This window comes from Euprymna scolopes, chromosome 5 (genome assembly GCF_053919585.1).
Source record: "Euprymna scolopes isolate OS-2025 chromosome 5, ASM5391958v1, whole genome shotgun sequence".
Lineage (NCBI taxonomy): Eukaryota > Metazoa > Mollusca > Cephalopoda > Sepiida > Sepiolidae > Euprymna > Euprymna scolopes.
In genome coordinates this window covers 148,143,477-148,171,431 of record NC_136486.1, presented here as the reverse complement: position 1 = coordinate 148,171,431, position 27,955 = coordinate 148,143,477, and the positions used below count along the sequence as shown (strand labels likewise).

The 27,955-nt window shown below is 32.2% G+C and overlaps 1 protein-coding gene across 10 annotated transcripts in view; it reads left to right on the top strand.

The window, feature by feature from the left end:
- The window catches only part of LOC145277016 (synaptogenesis protein syg-2-like), an 824,542-nt gene that overhangs the window by 645,494 nt on the left and 151,093 nt on the right, over positions 1-27,955 (top strand). For all 10 annotated transcript variants that reach the window (XR_013868085.1, XR_013868082.1, XR_013868084.1 and 7 more), the window contains exon 10: positions 5,785-6,078. Coding sequence is in view for 6 of the 10 variants with exons in the window: in XM_080128618.1 (XP_079984744.1) it covers positions 5,785-6,078 (294 nt within the window). In the remaining 4 variants the exon portion in view is untranslated. The remainder of the gene's footprint in view (positions 1-5,784; positions 6,079-27,955) is intronic.

The window sequence follows — 27,955 nt, the reverse complement described above, 5'->3', positions numbered from 1 at the left end:
ACTATGTTTATCAAATGAATAACAGAAATATTTCATTTTCTCCATTGTATAACGGTCTCAGTAGCCGTGTGTGTAACAACATTAGATTAAAGTGATTTTGGTTTAGAGTTCAAAATCATCCGCTGAGTTTTCGTTAACACGAAACATTTGTGAATATTAAAAAATATTTATTATAAATAACTTTTTAAAACTCCCTTTCCAGGAAGAGCACTCTAATAGAGGTATGAAAAGTTTCTAACTAAAACAATGCTACAAAAGGACCAACAGTTTGCAAGTTTACTGTGTTTATTCAATGAGAACGTTTCCCTTTCTGTCACATAGCTGTTTCACCGATCATGTTGGTAACGGCGTTGATACAATATAATAATCACTCCTTTGGCGGAAATTCTGTTCTCAATCATGTAAGGAAGCTCTCGAAATAGACGAATTCAGTTAAAATCCTGAAACTCATGGTACAGTTATGTATAGCCTCACTGATGAATTGTGTTTTAAATGAAACATATGTATATACATATTATATATTTTTATACTAAATATTTTTAATATACGGCATAATCATGTTGGCATAACGGTTTCTGTAAGATCATCAAAGTTAAGCAACGTTGAGCCCGGTCAGAGCTAAAATGTGTGACCGTTTGGGACTTCCAGGTGCTGTATGTGATCGCTACAAATCTCGGCATTATTTCCGATTGTCCTGGATTCTCCTTGCCACTAGACTCAAGCAGTGCCGATTAAGGAGAAGTGTGGTTGGAGATTGTACAACGCTTGCCTCACACTTACACACACAGTTACCCTTACAGGAAATATCCACCGTCTTTCCAGACTGAATGGTGGCGATGAAATATTTTTTAATATTCACATGAATATGAAGTGGTTTCGAATCTCGCAAGATTTAACCACACTGATAAGCCATAGACGGAAAAAACGTACCTGTGGATGATTGTATATACATATATGTGTGAAAAGGAATATATGACATTAGCATCATCAAAACAGCTTAAAACACCTATTTTTATACTAGGTTCAAGTTTTTTTTAAACGAGTTATGAATCCATCACGCATATTATAATAAACATTAACATAAACCCTATTTTATAAATTTTATGTGAATAATTTAGTTTTTATATTACAAGCATTTTATAGATTAAAAGAGATATCTAAATATAATAATTAGTGTGTGGAAGATTAATCAGAAGAATCGGAACTTTGGGGCCATTGGAATCGGAAAAATTTGTTGCCATTTTTCGATGCCAACAAAAAGATTCCTTTAATTATCTTTTTAGTTGATTTTGTTAAAACGCAAAATCTTCCACTGCTTGCAGTAATAATGAAATAATAAATATTTATTGATTTTCAATTACAAGTAAAACTAAAATCTATAGATCACACCCACAAATGTGTTTTTGTGTTTGAAAAAAATATATGCATATTTAACATGTGTTTTTACGGTAATCAGGAATAAATAACATTATACTTAAATATTTAAAGACTTATTAAGAATTGGAATCGGGAATTTTATCGGAATCAGGAAAAATATTGGAATGATCTCATCACTAATAATAATGTTTGCAGAATAAAACACAAGTTACAAAGGAAAAAAATGTTGCTCAAGATTAACTTGCTAAAAGCTCTAAAAATATGTCCAACTTTTGCTATTTATGTCTTTGTAGTGATTAAATGATTGTAGGGGGCGCTTTTCAGATAATTTGATTTGTAGAATTCTTGTTACATTCATTGATTAGCCTATAAAGTGTGAAACAATCACCAAGTTACAGTTTGCAGGTGGAGTGGTGCGGGTGCAATAAATGAACATAAATTATCGACAAGAACCGGCTGCGTTTGTACCCTCTCAACGAAAATAACTCCGACCCACACATCTAGCAGAAAACTACCAAACCATTCACCGTACAGTTCAAACCTGTCTCGGACTTTGGTACGATTGAAAAGAAATAAACAAACAAAAATAAATACTATTCTGCTTTTTTTTTTTTTTAGCAAAATTACCATGACTTTCCAACAATGTCTGCTTCTTTTTTTTTTTTTTTTCTGTTCATTTCGTTTGCCATGAGATTAATAAAACCTTATCGTTTCGACACTAGCTTAAGTCTCTCACCGCCACATGTCCATCTCACCCAGCGCGCGTTTTCTTTCTCTCCTCGCCCAGTTGAGCATTTTTCTGTAGACACCAGATTTCCTACTCTAATAGCTTCTTTGTTCAGACTGCTTGCTTTTGGAATTCCCTTCCTGCTCCCTAGTTCTCCGATCGTGTCAACAAGCAGAAATTTAAATGTCGTTTGAAAAAAAAACATCTTACTGTCCGACTCCATTATAAATCTGGTCCCATCACAGCAGGTCCTTGCAACAGTGTTTGTCATGTCTTATTTGGGGTGAACAAGAGTTTAAGAAAAGAAAACAAATTAAAAAAAGAAATAGAAAAAAAATGTAATAAAATCTTTCTAAGTTGAGAAAAACTCGTGAGCTTCTCCAGCTGTATGCTGTGCAAGTTTTATCTGCATGTGGCGACTTGTCTTTCGTAATGTAATCTAACAGGTGTGAACTAAACTAAACTTTTAAGTTGTCATGACTTTAAGATTACATAAGCAGATAAATGTGACAAGAGCTTTGATATTCAACATTTTTGCCACATACTGGCACTATCATCTAAAATCTCATGATGGTTCATGTCATACTCTGATTGCTTTATGGTCAAATCAAAAATTATATACGTGTTTCATATCTCGATAAATTATTCACTACTTAGATTGTTATCCAGTGGAATAAATGTGCATATCGTGGATAGGTCTGTCCCTAGAGCGTAATCTGCATTTCGATAAAGTTAGCTATGCGTCTTCTTTCATATATTTGTACACGCACGATTCACTCCTAAAGTAATTAATCTGCCATTATGAATTTTAGACCATACTTATTAGGTGCAAGGGATACAAAAGTCTGCTATGTTTAGTTTAAGGAACAAAATATGGGCAAAAACTCCTATTTGAAAAATCTAAACATTCAAGACTTGCATTAAATTTTATTCATAGCCGTAAAACACAAATTAAACAAGAGTTTCTGAATTTCAATTTTCAGCTTAAAATGAGACTTTAGAGATTTTCTCGAATAAAAATTGGAATAAGATTTATGGACAGAAGGTTTAATATTTTTATATTTTGATTTAAATCTCTATAAGGAAACATAAAAGTGGTTTAAATCTGTTCTGCTTGGAGAAATTAATTCAACAGATTCACTAATGCTCATTACAGAATATGTAGAATTAATTTTCCCAAGCAGAATATTATAACAGAAAATGCTTCTAAAATCCCCTTACGACAACGATGTAATATTACCATGATGTAGTAGCTGTATATCAATAACAAATAATCTCTCTCCATAATCAGCATCTGAAATCGGTTTCCTCCTCACTGGGGAGACTTACTCTCGATCTCAATGGAAAAAAGTGCATATATGAGTAGCATCTCTCAATATAGCCATATTTGCTTCTCAGCATTAAAATAGATATGTAGCGTTCCAGACACTTTCTGGATGCCTCATACAATCGTTGACTGAATATTCCATTCCGTGTGGGGAGATGTTAATTTTTTAGAGATTGACTCTGAAGTGTTTTTTTTTTACATAGGGGTCACCACTTATCAAGGCCCGAAGGCCACTTAGGGATAAGGGTTATTGTGTGTACAGTAATCAATGAGATAGTATTGTAGTAATCATTAGTATTGGGGTTTTTTATAGAGTGTCTTACTTAAGGGGGCGGTTTGTCAGGAGTTTATGTTGGACTTGAAGACGTCCAAGTTGTAGTCAGGTGGGAAACAGGCAAGCAGCAGAGAGTTCCACTGACGTGCAGTTCTAAGAAAGAAGCTTTGCTCATGGAATCTACGTTTGGATTTAGGCACAGATAAAGAGTGGGGAAAATTATTGACAGTAGTTTCAGCCAGACGAGTGTTTCTCGTGAAAGATTGGCGAGGGGGGGGGAGACGAGGGATTGGAGCTCAGACGAGCACCTGCCATGGAAGTAACGATAAAACAAAGACAGGCACGCAACGTCTCTTCTGTGGGAGAGAGGTTGCAGGGAAGAGAAAAGGGCATCCCCTACTAAACCACGAAGTCTATTTTGTACTCTGTCAAGGCAGGATAGGCTGTTTTTAGCAGCTCCTGCCCAGATGTGGCAGCAGTACTCCATCCTTGGACGTACTTGGCTTATTGTTTCATGTCCACACATAAGCAACAGTGTATACATTCAATGACAAAGCTATTTTAAAAAGTTGGGGAACTGACTGTATTTCCTAGTAAAACTAGTTCTTTATCAGTTTTTTATATTAACATGCAGATTGAAGGGCATCATCCACACTGGTGAGCGCATGTCCAAGTAGTTTGCAATGCATGGAAATATCCACAAAGGTTTATTTGAAGCAAAAGTTTTATGGAGGATGCCCTTCCTTACCCAATGCTTTTGTTGTGATGGACACTAAGTGCGTCAACAACAAAGGTCAACGGTCACATTCTACCAACTCAGTCAGATTTTAGAGTAGCTAACACGTCTAAACATTACATAGGGCAGATGTATGCGTTTCATGCAGATACATGACTAGATTATATCGCATACACACCCTCTGAGCAGATTGCCAGTTGGTTCAGAACTGCTTATTGAGCTTTTACAGCAAGAGTTTCTTATATAAAAGTGTCCGTCTATGGAATGCAATACTGCAGGTCTGCTTCCTAGCTGACTATAACATGGTCGTCTTCCAAACTGATATGGAAAAATTCCTATTGAGCTATCTTCTTAGATAATCTAGCCTTACCCAAGTTCCCTCGTGACTGATCTTGTCTCATCATCTACCTTAACTCTCATCCTAGAGTTGCCTCCAGGCCTGGATGAGTAGTGACCTCCCATGTAAAAAAGCATCCATATCTGAAGGTTGTTCCATAAAATTATGGATAAAATGTTACATTGTTTAAATAAATCAATGAAGCAGTGAAAATAATAGATACACCGTTTCTATTACAATAGAATGTATATTCTTTTAAACAGTAAACTATTTACCTTATACTCATCAAAATGAGCATTTTTTTTATATTAATTAACCACAAATTGTTTTACATAATTGAATTATCTCCCTTAGTGTTAAAGGAGATAATTCAAATTGTTTTCAAGTTATTCATTGCCACATCCAATCATTTTGTCAAAAGTTTTATGCTTCAAAGTTTTAATATTTTAAAATACAGTAGAACCCCGTGATCCGGCAATAAAAATTAGTAAAAAAAAAAAAAAAAAAAAAAAAAAAATACAGTAAAGTATATAATACATATGTATATAATCAAATAACATTATGAATAACACCGTAAGGTAGGGAAAATATCATAACCAAGGTCCGGAAAAACATCGTATTCCACATTTTAACCGGAAAAAACGTATCCTAGGGTCACCGTACTTCGGGGTTCTACTGTATTTATTTTTATATGTTAATGGTTTGTAGATTCATTTGTTTTGTAAGTGTATATGCATTTTATAAATAACCTGTGAGATATTTTAACACGATCCCAATTGTAGCAAAATGAAGCGATTGAATTAATAAAATAAGAGATAAACGAACTTTTGTGTTTATTTGGAGTAGTAAATAATAAATTCATGATTATTTCCGGTAGTAGTTCATTTTCTTCTGAACATTTCGTCTAGATATCTTTATTGCTATCTTTGTGTTTAACAAAAAGAAATATTATTAAAACTTTTAAACTTTACTACATTTTATTCTGTTTCTTACGTTTTATTTCCAGATCCACCGTCTGTGCAAGTGTTCACTTTCAACGCTTCCGATGGTGAACAGGTCGATTTGACATGCATTGCAGATGGCCAACCTCGAACCTACACATACAAGTGGCAACACCTTTGGGGAGAGATTGTTATTCGTGAATTCCCAGGAACTGAATACATTCCAGAGCCTTCTGTCCTCACGCTGGATAACATTACCTATGAGGATAGCGGGACTTATCGGTGTCTTGCAGACAATGGAATTCCGGATCGGCTCGGAGACAAGACGCAATCAGGAGTGGGAGATTTCTTTGTAAAAGGTATGCGTCTGTTTTCATTTTGTTTTGTTAAAAAATGCAGAGTGGATACGCACATGCATTATATATCCAAGATAAGATCCTAAAAAAAACTAAAATGGTTAGATTCTTCTTCCACTAAAGAAACTATTGGATTCCTGATGCAATCATCTACCTATGTAAGAGTAAAATACTTCATAAGATGGAGTACTGCTGCCACATCTGGAAAGGTACTGTTCAGGACACTTTTGTCTTGACACAGTTCAAAATCGACTTTGTAATCTAGTGAATGAGGGGATGATAAATTCTGTTATCTACAGCTCCTTTCTCAGCCTGCAATAGAAAGTGCTCAACTCAGCTTTAATCTTTGGTTCCTTCTTGTAAGGCATTTACAGCACGAATACATCTTCCTGCCACAACTGATACGAATATTCTCATCTTCAACTTGTAGCTAATATTTAACGTTATTCAAATGAACAGTTTTTTTTTTCAAATCTCTCTCTCTCTCTCTCTATATATATATAGTAATTTATAAAATATATATGGCGATTAAGCTACACTGAATATTCTGCGTTTCATCCAACTATAGGATTCGTCAGGCTTACGTTACCCGGGTGTTTGGAGGTGTATGTTAAGCAAAAAAAAAAAAAAAGAAAAAAAGCGGTCAATTTTTTTAAACTTTGACCCCTTATCATTGATTGTTTGTGGCTTAAATCAAGTTATTAAGTTAGATCCATGTCCAAGGAACTTATATCTAAAATGTCAAGTGTTTAGACCTAAAATTGCCTGACGAATCCTATAGTTGGATGAAACGCAGAATATTCAGTGTAGCTTAATCGCCATATATATTTTATAAATTACTAACTAGCTCTACCTACGTATTGAGCACTTTTGAAGTAAATACTTAAAGTTTACGCATAAATCTATACTTTCGTATAGTAAATTTATGTGAATAAATGAAATAGTTATATATATATATATATATATATATATATATATATATAAAAGTGAACGTGTGTGTCTGTGTGTACATTTCCCTACACAATAACTCTGTCAATTTTAAATCTACAGGTTCGAAATTTGATATACAGGGTAGTGAGATTTGGGAACATCTTTGTAATCCGTTTACGGCAAAAAATTTGGCAGTTAAGGGGTCAAAGTTCAACGATTTGACCTTTGAGAACTCTACCAAACTCCTCCGGCAATTTTAGGTCTAAACACTTGACATTTTAGATATAAGTTCCTTGGACATGGATCTAACTTAATAACTTGATTTAAGCCACAAACAATCAATGATAAGGGGTCAAAGTTTAAAAAAATTGACCGCTTTTTTTCTTTTTTTTTTTTTTGCTTAACATACACCTCCAAACACCCGGGTAACGCCGGGCTGAAATGTTAGTATTTCAAAATATTGCTTTCCTGAGGGCTACAATATAGTTGTCTTTAAATCCAATGTCAATAAACATTTGTCATTTACTGTCCTTATTTTTTTTCATTCCATTCAGGCATCTCATAATATTCTTCATTCAACTTGTGATCGATCCATTTCGTTAACCATTATCCTTGAGTGAGTTTTGGCCTTAAAAGTGGTAACTTTGTGAAAAAATATATAGCCTAAGTTTAATATTATTATTATTATTATTATTATTATTATATAAGTATTTATCCGATCCATTAGTGCTTGATACTAAAATAATTAGTTGAGCTGGTATAAATTTGTGAAATATTTGGCAATTTCAGGGATTTTAAATCAAAAGAGCATTCTATATCATAACTCTCCAACTGTATTGATCAAACACCACCTCATTGAAAACAAAAACAATACAAACGTTCCGGATATCGGATCTAGTTTCTCTTCTATATCTTCCTAACCTGTATTTTTTGTCTTTTCTCAGTAGAAAACGTGTTTATTTACAAAACTACTTTATTTTTATAGAGTTTGAACCAATCCATTACACTACTTATCACTCCCTTGTTTATATTTGTGTATATAGAAGATAATTAAAATAAAATGGTTAGAGTTAAATGATATCCTTACTATATTAAAGAAAATAACACCTTATTAGATACAAGGTAAAGTCCATTAAGTCTATCAGATACCAATAAAAACTACATGTATTAAAAGTCCATTAGGACATTTGCTATCTGCCTGCGTTTTCTTTTGAAAGCTATCGATCACCGATGTTGGGTGGAGATTGATTTTATTTTATATTAGCAGGGGCGCCCAGCATTGCCCGATCCTAAAATACGCTTAAATATGATATTTTAATTTATGCAGATTTCATATTTATTATTATAGAGTCAATTATTTCATATTATATTGTACCCATATTATTACTGATATCATTGTTTTGCTTTTAAATTATTTCATTACGTATACAGAATTGGTAATCGTAATGTCCAAGCTGTTCTATAGACCTTTGATAAACTGCATTTACAACAGACAAATAAGCACAATAACTAGAACACCATTGGATGTGACGATGTCTAAGTAGCTTACGATATGAACTGAGAACCTGGGTTCTCCAAGTTTGAATCCAGTTTCTTCCACAAACACTTGACCTTGTGTCAAACATCATGAATAAATGTAAATAACACTGTTGTTAGGGAAACCACTGTAGATCAGACAAGAAATTGTGGACCTTCTCCTGGAGATATTACCTCGAGTAATGATACTTAACTAGATACTCCAGCAGACTAGATGAGTTCTTGTCTTAGAATCTGATCAGGCCAAGAGACTACAAGAAATAAATGCTATAGCATAATTAATTGGCCAATTGAAGATAGGAAAATTAATGTTCTTCACAAATTCAACATTTGATAGTAAGGGGGGGGGGACACTCTGATATCTATATATTTCATCTAAAGATCAAATCAGGCTCCTGAAGTAAAAAAAAAAAACAACAAAAAAAAAAGGGAAAAAAAACAATCATGTACATATCTTTACTTATTGGTTCGTTTGGATGTGTAAGTGTTTGTGAATAAATTCTTTGTTATTAGATCTCCACTTATATAGACCAAGAGCCACTCAAGGATAAAGGTTAATGAGATGGAATGATTGTCAGTCGAAAGATAAAGAATATTATAAGAGTTGCTAGATTAATTAAACGTACGAACTAAGTTTAATCACTTATGGGCTCGGTTTATGACAAGTATTTGTGACATTGAAGATGACTATGTTGTATTCCGTAGGGAAGCAGTTCCATCCATGATGAGTTTTACATATGAGAAACCCTTGTAAATAAAGCTCCGTCAATGGCAAAGTCTGCTTGACGCTAAACAAATGAAGAAAGAAAGCAAATACTTTTTTTTCCCATTGTAGCAGGAGATGGATTCTTTCTGTAAATATGTACATATTGATGTATCACTAATGAAATGCCTGAGAGTGTATTTTTATGAGAACGTATATGTAACCTCGTATGTATATAAACATATCTGTAGACTTAATGCATGCATTTATTAATAATGATATACGTCATCCGTGTCTCTCCCTCTCTTTATACATACATATATATATATATATATACACACCCACGCATATATACACATATACACACACACACACACATATATATATATATATATATCTCGCTAACGATTGTGGTCTTATGAATGAGTATACGTCGCAGTTGTCATTATTGTACATATTACATTCATTAATTGTATGTCTGCATCCGTGTTTGCGGACTTTACTTATGCGACTCTTTGTAAAAAAAACAACAAAAAAAACGTCTAAATGAAGTAATGAAAGGGGGGGTACTGCATTTTTAGGTCACATTGATCAAATATCAATAATGCAGTCTTCATGATTAATCAGTGTGTGCCATTTGGAATTGGGTAAAAAAATGTCAGCAGTCACTTCTCCTTTTTAGTTGGAATTCTCTCGAGAGAACTCTTGCAAACACATTCTTTTTTTACTTCTTTCTCAATTTTCATTCCCTTTTCTCCAATTTTCCTTTTCGCTTCCCTCTCTTACTACTTCTTCTCTTTGATGATTTTACTTTTCTTTCCATTCCATCTTTGTTTTTTTTCTCTCATATTCCTTAATTTTTCATTTCCTTCCTCTTTCAGTTCAACTTTATTCTTCTTTTGAAAGCTTCATCACGTCTCTTAACTCTGTATCATTTATATATTACTTTTGTCCACGCAGTGCAGTTTGTATATTAAAACAAACAAGTAGAATTTATTATTTTGTGTTATTTTGTTTTATGGCATATCAACCGTTTTCAGGTTTTGTGTTATTTTGTTTTATGGCATATCAACCGTTTTCAGGTTTTGTATTGTTTTATGGCATATCAACCGTTTTCAGGTTATTTAATGTCGAATCCAGGCATTTTGTAAAAAAGATTTTTTATGTTTCAAGTGTTTTATGATGTCTAGTTTGTTTTGTACAGAAAAATTGTTTTGTTTTTAGCTTTGCAGAACATGATTGAGTTTTGAAAAGGGAAAAGAAAAAAAGCATTAAAATCAATGTTTGGTGAATTTAAATCGGGGAGCCGATATCTTCAGACAGTCTGATCTGGTAGCATCAGTAGAATTTATGTTGATAATGCTGATAACTACTACATAAACTATTCAAATAAAAGTATTTATATGGGGTTCAGGAATGGGATCAAAATATTTTTGGTTTCCTAAATTTATCCAGGCAACTTGGAGAGACAAGTCAGGCTAGTTTAGTATAAATCTTTACTAATGCAAACCTTTTTAGCTACATATGTGCATACATGTTTCAGCTAGAGTCAAGCTTCTTCAGGCCAAGTTGTTAAATGAAATTGAGACTAATTTTCAACAAAAAAACTCAAAACAAAAGTGGAGATATCATCAAAGTAACAACGATTGGTATCGTCTTTGATTTCCTTCATATCACCCTTTCATTTCTTATTTTCTTTGGTTTTATTATTTTGGAACCCAATACTTAAACCAACTACAAAATTTTACTAATAATCCATTTATAAGAATACCTGATTGTTTACCGAGGAGAGTAATGTTGTATCGTAGGGACGTTTATGTTACGTCATAAATATGGCGAAGGCCACGTTCTTCATGTTTCAACATGTTTTTAAGCTTACTTATCTCTTCAAAAGGACAAGGAAGGTCGGATATAAGACCCTAAATATGGGGGCTGGGATGCCTCCTAAAATAATGTCCTTATCATTGCGTTATACCAATACAAGATTTCAGACAGAAGTAAAACAAGAGATGGATGTCTACCTATCTTATGGCTTTCAAATATTAGTTGGAAATTATTAAATGTATGAAGATATATTTTTCTTAATTATTCTACTTCAAAGCTTAGAGTTTGCTCTTTATTCGTGATATACAGATAATAATACATAAAAATATATTTATAAGACAATATTATGTATATCATGTAAATTATGTGTTTCAGATGTGCAGAAACAATTGTTTTCAAATAAACGATTTTTGGATGATATATGGAGTGTTTTCGGAATAATTAAAGTTATATATATATATATATATATATATATATATATATATATATATATATATTGTTGATAGTGTTTAATGAAAGAGAGCGAATAATATTTTTTATTATTCTTTATGTAAATACAGTCATATCTTGCTACGATGTGCAGACCGTTTCGATCATAATTGATTTCATCAGGCAAGAAGATTTAAAAATTCCAAAATTGAAAAGGGTTCAAGACCATTTTCAATTTTGGAAGAGAGAAAATATACTTTGCCATGACTGGCGTGAAGCAAGGTTAATGGTAGCAAGATAAGACTGCATTTACATAAATAATAATAATAATAATATATAATAATTATATATATATATATATATATATATACCCATAAGTACATAAATCATATACAATCCCTGATATACAAATACTATTAATAATTAATCATAAAAATAATTAGTAAAGTAAAAACATTTTAAAAAATAATAATCATATTAATGTATACAATTATATGAATACTACAAGAGTATCTGTCCCGGGATGGGTAACATTTCTCAAACTGAACAAATTTGTAGTAATTTTATTTTCTCTTACAAAGATTAAAACCAATATATAGTGCTACTAACACTTATTTCTAAAACCTTATTCTAATTTTGATTCTAAAATAGGTCTAAAATTTATGTTTTAAGCTGCAAGTATCTCGAAGTGAAATTCGGGAATCTAGCTTAATTGATGTGTAATGGCTATTGACCAAGTTTAATGCAAATCTGAAATGTTTGAAATTTAAAATGAGAGATTGTTCCTTATAATATACTCCATTAAAACCCCTTTAAAACACTTAAAAGAAACACATTTGGAGAATATTAATTAACTGATGTCTAAGACTAATTGTGAAAACTGCACAAAAATTCAAACACATTTGAAGATTTTCCACCCCTCTCTTTTCTCTTGTACAAAACTAAATCAAATATTGCCCACATTATCACAGTTACGATAAGAGACTGTGGTCCCATATCACAATGATCTGTTAATTAGTTTAGGACTGAATCCTATGAATAGAAATATATAAACAGATACACATGTATCTCTACATATATGTAAATAAATATTCTTATATATTTAATTTTTATGTTATCTATATAAATAAAACACTTCGTGTATGTGTGTGTACCTGTCTGTAAATATTTAACCGATAAACTCTTAAACTGCTGGTCACATAACACTGAAATTAACAGAAGATATAAACCATCCTTGGTGTATGATAACTAGGGCTATGACAACAGCATATTATTTTCATTATTTGGACTCTCGAGCATATAGCAGTTAATATCTCATGTTTTTAGATAGAGTGATGTGGTTCTCAATTGATTAACTGTGTCGGATATATACCCGAGAGTCAAAACAATGGTAAACATATTCTCTTGTCATAGCCCTAATGATAACTAACAAAGTGAATCTTTGAATGGATGAATAACGAGTACAGAAATATGTCGGCAAGTTAAAATGCCAAATGTTTATTTAAACTTTCAGATATATTTATATTACTTTTGCGCATGCGCAAATTAATTCATAGCTTAAAGTGGTTTAATTTTAAATCTTTCTTATCTATCTGCAGATAGCTCAAATAGAAGGGAACATGCCTGGAGCGCTAAATGTTTTGGTTTCTAATCTAGCTGATGACACCCAAGTCATTTTTTTTTTTTAACTTTTGAAATTAGTACTATATATAATATTTAATACAGAATTGGCTCTGTAATAATAAATACGAAATTTGCATTAATTAAATTATATGTGAGCATATTTAAAGGCCAGGCAAGACTGGGCGCCCATCTCTAATTCTAAATGAAGAGACACTTAATTTGAACCTTTTCAAGTATTTCACCGTCCAACCCACTAACCTATAAAAAAAAAAAATGTCGTTGTCTACTAAAATCTTGAATGACACGGAATTACAAGAACCTAACATTCCAAGACGAGATTATGAATGAGTGAAATTCCTGACCTGGATGCCATTCTTCAAAAATGCTAAGGTTCTCCGTCGGCTACAAAAACGGTAACTGGGTGGTGCGCTTGTTGCGAAAACTAAAGAGATTCGCCAAAGATCAAAAAGACATTCCACAATTTTCAGACAACGTTCAAGAGAGCCAACAGATTTCTACTCTAAATTTTTTACATTCTTACACTTGTGCATTAACTTTCAAAAAATATTTAAGAGTTCTTCGAAATTTCCTCTTTTGCATATCAACTCAACTAGAAAAAAAAATATTGTTTTTACTTTAGATTATAAGAAAAAATTATTAATTCAGACTTATGTTCAACTGTTCAGAGAATGAGGTGGTGTATTTTTTGTTATGAAATCATCCTCTAATGAATTACCTCCTCCTTTGATGGAGGGAATGGTATGGAATATGTCTGTTTGTCGTGAATACGATCCACTCAGGCATTACTTCCTCTTTTTGGAAGCGGGAGTGGAGTGTAATGTTATATTTATTCTATGATTAAGATATCATCTTCCCAAACATTATCTCCGCCTATTTGGGGGGGGGCATAGTGTAGCGTTAGTTCTCTTGTCATAAGTGCATCCTCTCGGATTAACTTATTCAGTGAAGAGTAGCGTACTGCAAAAAAGAAATTGTTACAATCAGTTGTTTATTAGCAAAGTGAACATTTACATTATATATACTACCTGAGACTACATCAAGTATGCTATTGATAATTTATATAGTAAATAAAATTTATTAATTAAATTTGTTATACTAAAAAAAGTATACAAAATATGTTGTTACTGTTGAAGTAAATACTTAAACTCGATACATAAAATAATATCTCCCCATAACTTATTTTATGGATACATAAAATACATGTGTGTGCGTGGGAGAGAGATGGCTTGGAAAAAAGACTTTCGTTTTTAAGTCTCTGAAGCAATTTTTTCATGGTAAGCAACTGATAATCCTTACAATAATATAAAGATTAGCATAAATTCTTGGAAACAAACTAATGCAGTGATTACAGAATGTTTGACTGACAAACGGTCACTTTCCAACGAACGACTTGGGACTAAAATTTCCTGTTTTTTTTCTCTTACATATAGTTTTAAAGATTGAAAAACTTCCAACACACAAGCACATATTTATACATATTTCTGTTTGTCTGTCTGTTCTACTTTTCCCTCAGAAACTACTGAGCCGATCTGGCTGAAATTTTGTATGGGCCTTTGCTATGATAAGGTGCATCGAACTAAGTATTATGGTATCCATTCGATGCACAGATATTAATTTAATGTAAAATATATGTGTGTGTGTGTGTGTGTGTGTGTGTGTGTGTGTGTGTGTGTGTGTGTGTGTGAGGGGATGGCATGAAAAAATACTGTTTTGTTTTTAAATCCCTCAAACAGTTTTTCATGGTAAACAACTGATGATCCCTACGAAAATATAAAGATTAGCATTAATTCTTGGAGGCAAATTAATGCAGTGATTACAGAAAGTTTGATTGACAAACAAAGTCATTTTCACACGAAAGACTTGGGACTAAAATTTCTTGTTTCTTTATTTTCCATTTAGTTCTAACTAACCTGGATGCCCAACGTTGCCCGGGTGTTTGGAGGTATATGTTGAGCAAAAAAAAAAAAAATGTGGTAGTAGGCAGGCAGGCTGGCAGGCAGGCAGGCAGGCAGGCTCGAACTTGTACCGCAAAGAAGGAAAAGAATGTGAAAAAAATATGTGACGTCTTGGCTGCTGTGTCCATCACAAAACCGGAAATAGCGATGGTTTAGATTAAGGGTAGTCAATCGAAAAGAGTTTCGAAAATATCAGCCAAAAAAGTGACCCCTTCCTTGTAGAAAAGTGCCCAGTTGAGGGTGAGGGAATTAATTTTTTGGCCAATTTTTCGATATTTGTCATCTGAAGGGTCGAGCTTCAAACAGATACTGATCTCGTGAAAATCCGTTGCCTTTGTCAAAAGTTTTAAGCGGACATACAAACATACATACATACATTTAAACAAACAGGCGAGATTTATATTATAGACTAGCCTGGGTGTCCGGCGTTGCCCGGGTGTTTGGAGGTTTGTGTTGAGCAAAAAAAAAAAGTGCAAGTAGGCAGGTAGGCTCAAATCCGTACCACAAAGGAAAAGAACATGAAAAGAAACAAAAAAACGTGATGTCTTTGCCGTTGCGTCTATCGCAAAACCAGAAGTGGCGAAGGTTTAAATTAAGGCTAGTCAATCGAAAAGAGGGGATGACTTTCGAAAATATTTGTGAAAAAAACGACCTCTCCTTGTAGAAAAGTGCCTAATTGAGGGTAAAGGAATTAATGCTTTTGGCCAATTTTTCAATATTTGGCGTTCGAAGGGTCGAGCTCCAGAACGATACCAATTTCGTGAAAATCCGTTGCCTCCTTCAAAAGTTTTAGGGTGGCATACGAACATACATTTAAACAGACAGGTGAGAGTTATATTATATAAGGTTGAAAAACTTCCAACACGCATATATATTTCTGTTTGTCTGTGAGTCCATTCTACTTTATTTTGGAAACTACTTAGCCAATCTAAGTGAAATTTTGTATGGACCTTTGCTATGATAAGGTGCAGTGAACTAAACATTATGGTATCCGTCCAATGCACAATTATAGATTAAGTTATTAGCATCTAATGTAATAATGAGCACAAATTTAACCATATTCAAGCATCAATTTGACATAAAGCACCCATTCCAAGTCAACGGGCTATAACTTTTTCCCGTTTTAACACGCTAAATCTAGTGTGCCTTATATATTAGTGATAGGACGATCCCAATATTTTTACCGATTCCGATTCTCACTAAATCTCTACATATTTAATTATAAAGTTGTTATTTTACTTGATTACATGTTGAAGGTGGATGTATTTTTTCAAAAGAAAGAACACTTGTAGAAGGGGGTAATCTATAGATTTTAGTTTTACTGGTAGTTCAAAATCAGTGAATATTTACTGCTTTATTATTACTACCAACAATGGAAGATTTTGTGTGAAACAAAATCAAATAAAAGTTTTAGCATTGGAAAATAGGCATAAATTTTTCCGATTGCCGCAAAAGTTCCAATTTGTCCAATTTCGATTAATCGTCCCAACACACACACACACATACACACATATATATATTAAAATTTTACTTGAACTTCAGTTGCAAGTTTCCTCAACTTTAGTTGACCAACTAGTCTTTTGTGGGAGTAAAAACTAAAATAATGAAAGCACAACACACACACCAACACAAATAACTCCAATTCTTATACATAAATCATAAATGTCTAAAATTTACTTTTCAACTGCGTTGAAGAAATAAAAATGTTTTTTTGTTTTTTTTTTTAATTATAAATTTTAACTAATGCTATAAGTAACTACACTTATTTTGTAAATTTGTTATTCTCGTGTGAATTGAAAAAAAAAATGGTTAAATTCTTCAAAAAGTATCCTCTCTTCTCTGGGGATGACTTGTACAAGTTGAAAGCGTGTATAATACGAATAAATCCAAACATTTATTACCAATGTTAGCTGTGAGTCTTATTCTAGCAAGCAATATCTATGCAAAGCATTCTCCATATATACATATAAATGAATATATCTGATTATCTTGCCTATACAATTCAAATACGCATTTCTGTTAAGTGCATAACACAATGAACATTTTAGCCTTTTATTTCGCTCTTAAAAAGCACAGAGGAAATAATGGTTGACTCACTATCTATTAATATCCTGCAGAGTTGTTGCCTTATTTATGCTGCTTTGCTTATCGAAATACAAAACGACAATATAAAATTTACCGTCTCTAACAAAATTGGTTTCGCCTCTGGCATTTTGTGAATGGCTTTTTTACAGAGCAATGGTTTTGTTAGGTTAACAGCAAATCAATCCATTTGGAATTAATGGTTACATTTATTTATGCTTAGAGTTCTAAATGCCTTCGAATAAATATTTTCAAATTATTATTTTTTTTTAATATGGAAATCGCTCCAGACAAGTCGTGAAGCCACTTCATGTAAAGAGCTAACAAGAACGGAATATGATTATCACAAAGATGCCTATTGACTTTAGTCTTGAAAAGACCAAGGCAGCCTGCTGAGTCTTAACTTTATCCTTAGTAATTACTGCTTTCCATGGTTGTTGTCTCACCACGTTTTGGCTAATTAATCCATTGGCCTACTTTAGGCAGAATTAAAACCTGGAACGATAGAGATTCAATGCCTTTATCCACTGTGCCATGGACTCTGTGCATGAATTCTAAGAACTCGGTGGTCGTTTTTTTTTTTTTTTCTAAACTAATGTTTCTAAACATTACCGGCAAAAATATTTAATTCTATCTAATTTACAGATGGCAACATGACGGTTCAGAGTGCAACTTAAAGTCATAGCAACTACAAAGTGGCTCCATATCCCCCCCCAAAGCTCCCAAACTGTGGCCTCATCACCGGATATAGTTTAAGAGCCTACTTAGGATCGAGTTAGGGCATATTTCAGTAAGGCGTAAATGTACATTTTACGTTTTTTAAAAACTTTACTTCAAAAAAAGTTTTCTTTACTTATTTAATAATTAAGCTGTTAAGAATACTCTTTCCTGTTTTGACAGGATAAAAATCTGTGTTCAAAATCGAGTCGGCAAGGAACTTTTGACCTCCCTTCTACCTCTTTCTCACAGAAGAGATGTTGCGTGTCTATCTTTGCTATATCATTATATTTATAGCAAGTGCTCGACTGAGCTTCAATCAATGATTCCTCTGCAAAAAGTTCAGAACAAATAACCGTCTAGCTACAACAACTGTCAACAGTTTCCATTACTCTCTGTGCCATGAACAAAGGTTCTTTGCTAGAACTGTTCATTTGTGGAATACAATACCGTATGACTGCTTCCTAGCTAACTATGACAGTTTTCAAGTTTAATGTAAATAATTTCTTGTGGAGCCATCATATTAAATAATTAAACTCTACCTTACTTCGACAATTATTAATCATCATCATATTGTCTCACTCTCTACCCGAGACTCATTAACCCTTATCCTTGAGTGAATTTTGGCCCTGTTTAGCGGTGACCTCACTCAGCTTAGTGATAAAGATATCTTGAGTTTTATATTAAACATTAGTCAATTTAATTTATGATGCATTTTAATATTTCTTTTCAATCTGCAAAGCAGAGTTCATAAACTAGGTCTATTAATTAATTGATTTTTTTTTCATTATGCTATATTATAATTAATCATCATATTGTATTTAAAGTCAGTTTTATATGCTGCTTTAGTTGATTTTGTATTATGGCATATCAACCCTTTTCAATTTATTTAATGCCGAATCCGATCATTTTCAGAAAAGTTTTTTTTTGCTTCAAGTTCTTTATATCTTCAAATATTTATTCATACTGTTTGATTTGGTTATTTTGTAGAAGAAAATCGTTTTTGTTTTTAACTTTGCAGAATATGATTGAGTTTTGCAAAGAGAAAATAATTGATATATATATATATATATATATATCAATGTTTGGTGCATTTTTGGTCAGCACCAGATACGCTAGCATGTGTTGGATTCTTTTCAAAATAAGCTGCTAAATAAACAACGATAACATGTATCATCTTAAGATGGATTGAGATGAATTCTAAAATTATGCTGAAATTGAACAATTGAGAGAATCTTCGCGAACAATTGGATGAAATATTTAACAGAAGTTCATCTGTATGTCATTAATGTACTAATATTTTAAGGTTTAAATTGAGAAAGTAGTAAAAAAAATAAAAAAATATCCAAAGTGACATAACACACAAATGCGTCACATGTAGAGAATTTTTCTGTCGAACTCGGGAATCTGCACAGAATTTTGAATGGAACCCTATATAATAATCCACGGGGATAGCATGTTCTCGCCCCATCAGACAACTGAGTAGAAGTTCTAATTTGCAACTGTATTTCAAGACACTTAAAATACAATTATGAATCAGTTAGGACTTCTACCCAGCCATGACTGGCAGAATGAGAGCATGCTATTCACGTGACTTAAAGGGTTCTATTTGAAACTCCATGCAGTTCCCGAGTTCACCAGAAAGATTTACAGGCTCGACAAGATACACCTAAAGGTTGGAGGTTTCATCGATCAAAACGTTGTGAAAATAACACTCAAGATGAGAATCCAAATATGAATAATAAATCGACATCTAAAAATTCAGAAGCATAACACTTGCGACTAAGCAAGCCTCTTTTAGAACTTTTCTTCTCCAAAACAAGTTGTTCCACATTTTCCAATAATCGCTACATGAAAACTGTCTCACCTAAGTAAACTTATTATTTTCCTCTTTGTTGGAATAATTGTGATTCTCATCCAGGCCACATTGTTTTGAAAATACAAAACGAAAGGAAGGTTTTCAATGCAAGATAAAGGGGCACTCTGGATTGGAACCAAAATAAAAATTGCCTTTGTGTGGAAGTACGTCTTCACTGATCAAAGACGAAATAGACTAAGTGTAGACTAGGAACAGATACTGCACTTTATTCCTAGTCAAAATGGTAAAGAACATTCCGCACATTCTTGTCGTATAAGGAGAAAATGGAACCCTGTTCAGTTTCATCCCTCTGGCTTTTATATGTTCGCTTAACCTCTTATGAGTATTTCCATAAAATATGCATCCTACCATGCGCAACTGGAATTTCTGCAAATGGCAAACTTGAACGACTTACATATTTAATAAGTTTATTTTTGTCTTCAACAGTTAGTCCTTCACGTTTGTTACTACTACAAGGAATGGTTATATTTTTAAAGGAATATCAAAATATTATTGAATGTTTTCTCTCGTGATTTATTTTTATTTTAAGACGTATTAGCTAAGTGTTGTTATCCAAGTAACGGTTGGCCACAGGCAATGGGGATCTTTCAAAATGAAGACATCTCTTTTTTGAACGTTAATGAAAAGTATAAAGGTTTTAAAAAATGCAGGAAACAACAAAATAGTTAAGAAAATCTTATGATGTATTTGTTTTATTGAAAGCCATAATTATTTTTCAATTTGTGCTGATTGTTGTTTTTTTTTTTTTTTTTTGTAATATGAATAAAATTTGGATTTGTGTCCAGAAGCAAAATTTCAGTTCTGTCTCCTTACACTTTTATTGGTTTGAAATAATTCTCTTTTTCTTTAATATTTATTTATAATTATTAGTTGGACATTTTTAATTAATATCCAGTAGCCATGATCAAAATAAGCAAAATGGGTATAAAAAATTATATATGAACACATACGATGATGTCATGCATTCAATTTCTTTTACATAAAATCTGTTACATATACTTAAAAAAAAGTTGTTATATTTTACTAAAAATTTTCAATGAACTGTTGATTATACTTTAACACGATTATCTCCCCTTTATAATTTTATTTCAATTTTAATGCTAGTGTTGACTAAAGGTGCTATTTTACCTCTGCATCTCAAGTGTAAAACAGTAAACACCGATATCATTTATATAATAATTTTTAACTAATCCAACCTTATTTGACAAAATATTACAACACTAAAACATATTAGTGTTAATGTCAGTGTTCATTTCAATAACAAATCATGTTCTAAAATGCTTTCTCTATATTAACGTTATTAATATCATAAGCAAAAATAAGCTCCCTCTAGTCACGTTTTTGCTACTGTGCGTTGGTTGGTTGGTTGCTTTTGTTTTACGGCATATCAACCCTTTTCAAGTTATTTAATGCCGAATCCAGTTAGTTGGAAGAAAATTTTTTTTAATACAATGTTTTTTTTCAAGTTTGTTTCTATTTAATCCATAGTTGGGACCCTAACAGGTACTACCAATTCGGGTCAAAGTGGACCTCGGAGCAATGCCAATTAAGGGGTAGCTCCACACTCCCCAAAGCCCGCAAGCTGGGGCCTCACCATCGGATATAGTTTAAGGTCATATCCAGGACCGTACTGTGCATTAGAAACAAACATATACTACATTGTCCCTCAAAGGAGAAGGTAATGTCTGGAAGATATTTAAAAATGTCTACAATTTACCAATAATGAAGTGAGAAGCAACAAAATAACATCCAATAACTTAAGTTCCCTAGATGCTGGAAAGCCTTCTAATAATTTTTTCACTCTAACTGCTATACTTAGGAATTCCCTTCATGTTTCCTGCTTCCCTAACTTTACTAACCTGCAAAAATTAAAATGTAATGTGAGTAAACATCTCACTGTTTAACTTCCTAGAGTCCTCTATTAGACATGATCCTAAAATGTAGCCGCTTACATCCAAGTGGCAATATGTATTGTTTGAGGTTAAAATGAGTTAAAAAAAAAAAATAAATAAAATAACTAATTACCGTATTAAAAAAAAATGATTTACAAAAAGAAAAAAAATAGAAAGTGAAAACATTCCCTGGCAACGTCGCGTATGTATAGTAAGCCAAGGATAAAGCAAGTTTGGTGATCATTGCAAATTTCTACATCTCTTTCAATTCTTATATTACAATGCCGCCATCAAATCCAATGTAAACAAGTTCTTGTTGATCCATCCCCATAAATAATTAAATTCTACCCAATTTACACCATTAACGATTACTACACTACCACCTTACATTCATTAAACCTTATCCTCAAGTGGCCTTCGGGCCTTGATAAGTGGTAACTCCCAAGTAAAAAAACATGCAGACAATCTGTTTTTCTTTGTTTTTATTAGCTAACTGCAAATATTTGTCATTCAAAATTACAAAACAAAATTCAACTGAATTTCTACATCATTTACCGTCTTGCCAGATCAGGTGTGGTTTAGAGAACCCAGCACACTAGAACAAGTGTACCTTAATTAATTAATAATAAACTTACTCCTTCTCATAGAGAAGGCAATGCCTGGGTGCTGTAGCTCTCAGAACCGAACAGAGCACTACCTTAGCCTCATAGCAACAAAGCCACTGTCAGACTGAAAAACGTTATTTCTTGATCATTTGCATGCCATTTTTACATAAAAATGAAAACTGCAAATATGAGTTCCATTCTAGTAATTATAGAAATTAAATATAGCATTTTTCAAGAAATAATCAATATCCTGTTTAATTATGTGATATTTTCAATGTGGCATTTGATAGGTTAAAAATATTGATAATTTTCAGTTGCTCATATGAAATAAAAATCTATAAATAGCACAACATTTTTGGGACATCCAAACAAACGCTATTAATAAATCAATAGAAAATATGCATATAATTACAAAATAATTACAAAATAGTTTTCAGTTTTGATATGAAATATTAAATATTGTTTCCGAATATGGTGCAATGGAGTTGGTTTTAATCATCTAAGAAATGTTCGAAATAAATCATTAAAATATGGTACACGCTCCAATAAAAAATGATAGGAAAAACATTATGGTTTGCTAGTGTTCGCACTTATTACTTATCTAGATATATTACAAAAAATTAATTAGGATTACATCTGCAATTTCATTCTTTATATATAATTAGCAGATGTACCCGGTGTTCCTGATATTTAACGTAACATTAAATTCCTTTAAAAAAAAAAAAAAAAAAAAAAAATGAAGTTAAAAAAGAAACTGAGATATGTGCATGCGACTATTATGTTTTTTGAAGTTCACTTCTTGTAAGTAAAGAAAAAAATACTCAAGCTGAGATCGAAACCAAAGCTTAAAAATAGTGAGGCAAGTACGATAACCATTAGGCCAGCTTTCCACAATCTATAAAGAACTTTACAAACCTACTTATTACATAGGGAAGCTATGTGAAAGATTTATGCATGCACAGTTGTGAGATGGATGGCAAGCATAAAAATCCGATGACCCCCCTCCCCCACCTCTGAACTAATTTTTCAATTTTGACCCCTTAGCAGTCCTTTCTCCGGGTGGAAACCGATTAAAAAAAATTTCACATGTCTGTATACCCTTTAAACCAAATTTCAAATCTGTAGATCAAAATTCGTTGGCTTTATAGAGTTTTGCTTACACACACACACATTCTCACTTTTATAGATGTATAGATTATCAGTTAATAGTTAAGAAAAAAAAGGGGGTAGGGGGTAAGAAGAACACCACTCACTGACTTTTTATTACAGAGTGGAAGATGCTTTTCCCAAATTAATTTTAAGTGGTGGAATAAATTTAAGGTGGATGTCTGACTTGCTATTTTTTCTTTTATACTTCCTATCACCACTTGAATTGGTTAAAGTGATCTTGTTTCAATTTTTATTTATAAAATTATTGATCGAAAATTGTTTCTAAATCTTTCAATCTTAATACACAAGAATTCGATAAAGAATTTTAAGGTCAGAAATGGCTTTCTACTAAATAGTTTAAAAGCCTCCAATTCCATTTAAAATTTTATGAGTAATTAATTTTCGTCTTTACTATTGAAATAACTGATTATTCATATTATTTGGATTCTTTGGACTACTGTTCTCATCTTGACCTGTTATTTTCACAAGGTTTTGGTCGATGTAACCTCCGACCTTCTTCAGGTGTGTCTAGTCGAACTCGGAAATCTTTCTTTTGAAATTTGGAATCTTCACAGAATTTTGAACAGCTCCCGTTGTTTAGTCCATGATAGCATGCTCTCGTTCCGTCAGCCATGACTGAGAAGTCCTAAATAATTTACAATTGAGGATTGAACCTTAAACGTCCAGAAAAGTAACTTTTACAATTGAATTTAATCAAATACTTTATCAACTATGTCACGAATCTGCAAGGACGTGTAGTGCAGTGGTTGAAGCATGCTACCCCCATGAATTTAATAAAGGGTTCTGTTTGAGATTCTGTGCAGATTCCAGAGTTTGACAAGATACACCCGAAGAAGGTCAGAGGTTACTTTGAGTGAAACGTTGTGAAAATAATACTCCAGGTGATGACAGTAGTCTGAGGAATCCAAATAATACGAATTATCAATCTTCATCTAAAATAAAAATGACCAGACCAAACAAAACAAAACAAAAAACAAAAAAAAACGGAAACGTAATAGTTTTTTTTTTTACAAATAAACTGAAATTGTGGCGCATTTAATTCTGATATTAATGTACGTTCTTCAATGAGGATTAAAAAAATATTTTAGTACTTTTTACTATTGCCATTTTTTATTTCAATAAATATTCAACCTGTAAATAAAAAAATAGTTATTCAATTTTTGTATTCATGAGAAAACACACACATACACGTAAATTTAGCTTATAATTTTAGTAAGAAATATAAAGTAAAAAAAATGTTTCCATAACTGTATACACCCTTTCTTTTTTCTGCCACTCTTATGGATCATCCTCTGAGCCAGACTAACCTAGACGAATGTAAAAAAAAAACGTAATTAAAATAAAAGAAACAATAGATTAAAAAAAAAAGAAAAGAGAAGCATGGCCCACTCTGTGATGACACACATACACGTATGAAGAAAACGTAAATCAATAAATTATCTTTCTCTTGTGTCTTTAAGATAAATCAAATACTTTGATACAGCAAAGTCAATATTTTAACATTCATTCAATTCTATTATACAACATCAAAAATTGATCGTTGGATATTTTATCAGTGTATTTACTTGGCAATCATCTCTCGGCAGAACAAGAAAAAAAAAATGATCATCAAAAAACACTTTCCATTTTTCTCATTCAGATAATTGCAGAATCTTAATTCAATTAAAATTCTTTTTTTTATCACCTTAATAGAAAATCATGCCTTCTTTAATGAGAATAATATCATAATCTTCCTTTAATGTTCTTAAAGATCTTAGCAATTATCAATATTATATTTCTCTTATTCTGTCTTTCTGTTTGTCCGTTTGCTTCTAGATGTTCACAAAACTACCAAATCGATCTGACTGAAATTTTATATGAACCTTTGTTATCATAAAGTGCAGTGACCTACATATTATGGTATCCATTCGATGCACATTTAGGGATTAATAGCGATTAGTATTTAATTAAAAAATGAACATAAATTTAACCATATTCAACAACAATCAATTTGGGAGAAAGCACTCATTCCAAATCTACGGACTATAAGTTTTGTCCGTTTTACACTGGCTAAAAAGTCTGTTTTCCTTGATAATGATGGATTTAAACGTTGTATTGAAACTGGTTAAAAAATTACTTTCATTTTTTTTTTGTTTTTTTTTCATTATTTTTATTTGAGACAATGGTTAAACAATTTTATAAAATCAATAATCGGTTCTCCGGTGCAATGTTGACTGCAAGGTATTGTGGAGTAAATCACTGCAAGAAGGCATTTGAAGCGTCCTTCCAGTGCACCGACCAGAGCAGGCAATCAATCGATTTGATTGAAAAAAAAAAAATTAAAAAAAAAACGGGCTATTTGACCGAGTAAAAATATTGAAAGTGTAACTCGTTTGTTGATCCAAATTCAATCTCGGGCAACAGCGACTCTCTCTGCTAGTATCTGTATAAATAGCTAATTCTCTGCATGTAATTTTAAAGGAGATAATTCAGTATATTTTACTGATGGCATGAGTATGTATAAAATGATCCTGTTCCAATGATCATTTTTTTTTGTTTAATTATTTTATGGCATTTTTCAGATTATTTAATGCTGAATGCAATAATTTTGGAAAAAAGTTTTTTATCGTTCAAGTTGTTAATATCCTCAAATCTATATTCATGATGTTTATTTCATTTAATTTTTTTTTTTTTTTTTTTTTGATTTTACGCCATATCAGCCTTTTTGTGTTAAATCATTTTGGGCAAAGATTTTATGCTTCAAATTATTTATATCTTCAAATATTTATTTATGGTGTTTAGTTTGGTTGTTTTATTGAGAAAAACTGTTTTTGTTTTTGCAGAGCATGATTGAATTTTGCAAAGGGAAAGGAAAAAAGGAATAGCATCAATGTTTAGTAAAATAGCCTGATCTGGTGGCACCAGACCAATGATCAGAAAAAGAGAGATGCATCCATCTTTTTGTGATTGTTGTTTGATTAGAAGCATCTCGCATTTCTTTGAAGCCTTAAATATTATGATCGTTCCAAAATTCTATGAATCATTTGATATTAGATCAAGCTAAGCTCAATTAATTATAAGAAATGTAAAAATATAAAATGAAAGAAAATCAATAAGTAATAACTAAAAAAATATGTAAAGTGAATCTTATCAGAAATTTAAAAAACAAAGAAAAGCATAAAAGGTCAATGAAATAAGAAAAAAAAAATCTTTAGACTTAATTTAGAAAAATGTTTGCAGACATATGATCCACCTCTACCTTCTTTTAGATGTCAACTCAAATGAAAAATTACCACTATCAGCACTTAAAAATAGAACAAATTTATTTACAAAGATAAACGTTTTTAATTTGAAAATTTGGTGCTGAATTAATATAATTATTGGATCAGAGTTGAATAAACTTTTTTTTTTTTTACACAAACTCGGATCGTTTCCAGGACAAAAAATTATAATCTCACTTTACCTACATGTGAAAAATTGACATAACTTACTTTCTTACGTAACTTTCAAGGTACACAAACATTCTGCGCTACTTTCCTTCAGAGCATTATACACCCTCTTAGGCTTTGCCTGTGAGATTAGTTTTTGTTATCAATTCACATGAACCCATACTTAGCATAGGACCTATTCGTACATTTCCTCTGCATTTTATCACCACAAAAGACAAGATCAATATAATTATAATTTACATAATCCATGCTATGAGACATATAGTCTTTTTTTTTTTTTTTTGTCTCAACATGTGTTTTTCCACTGGAACGGGAACGATTCTATTTTTTTGTTTAGTAATAATTTCTATAATAACTGTTTGTATAGTATTTATACATTACATGTTTTTAAACTTCCTTTTAAGTATAATAAATTTATAAATTTTCTGAATTTTTTAGATGAGGGTTGGTTATTTGTATTATTTGGATTCATCTGACTACTGTTCTCATCTTGAGTGTGATTTTCACAACGTTTCGGTCGATGAAACTTCAAATGTTCTTCAGGTGTATCCTGTCGAACTCGAGAATTTGGATGGAATTTCGAGCAGAACTCTTTATTTACTTCACGGGCGTAGCGTGCTCTTGTTCTGTCAACCATGACTAGATAGAGGTTCTAAGTAAATTAGTAATTATATTTTTCGGTCGCCCACACTAAAGACTGAACCTTCAGGAGCATATCACTTTTACAATTGATTTTTCCACACCACTGTGCCATGGGTCCTTGCGGATCCACGGCGCAGTGGTTAGAGTACTTGGAAAAATCAATTGTAAAAGTGATATGCTCCTGAAAGTTGAAGGTAATTATTAAGGACCTCTATCCAGTCATGGCTGACGGAACAAGAGCATGCTACCCCCCATGAAGTTTTGAAGAATTGAGGTTACCCTATGTTTTATATATACGTGGTATTAAGTTTGCCCTCTAATCAATCAGATTCTTTGTTATTCTCGCCCTTATTTTCACCAGCCAATAATTGAGCCCCATCAGACAAATATTGGCTGACTTCTATTTAACCTTTTCGTTGTTCATCCTTTGTATATTAACAGGTT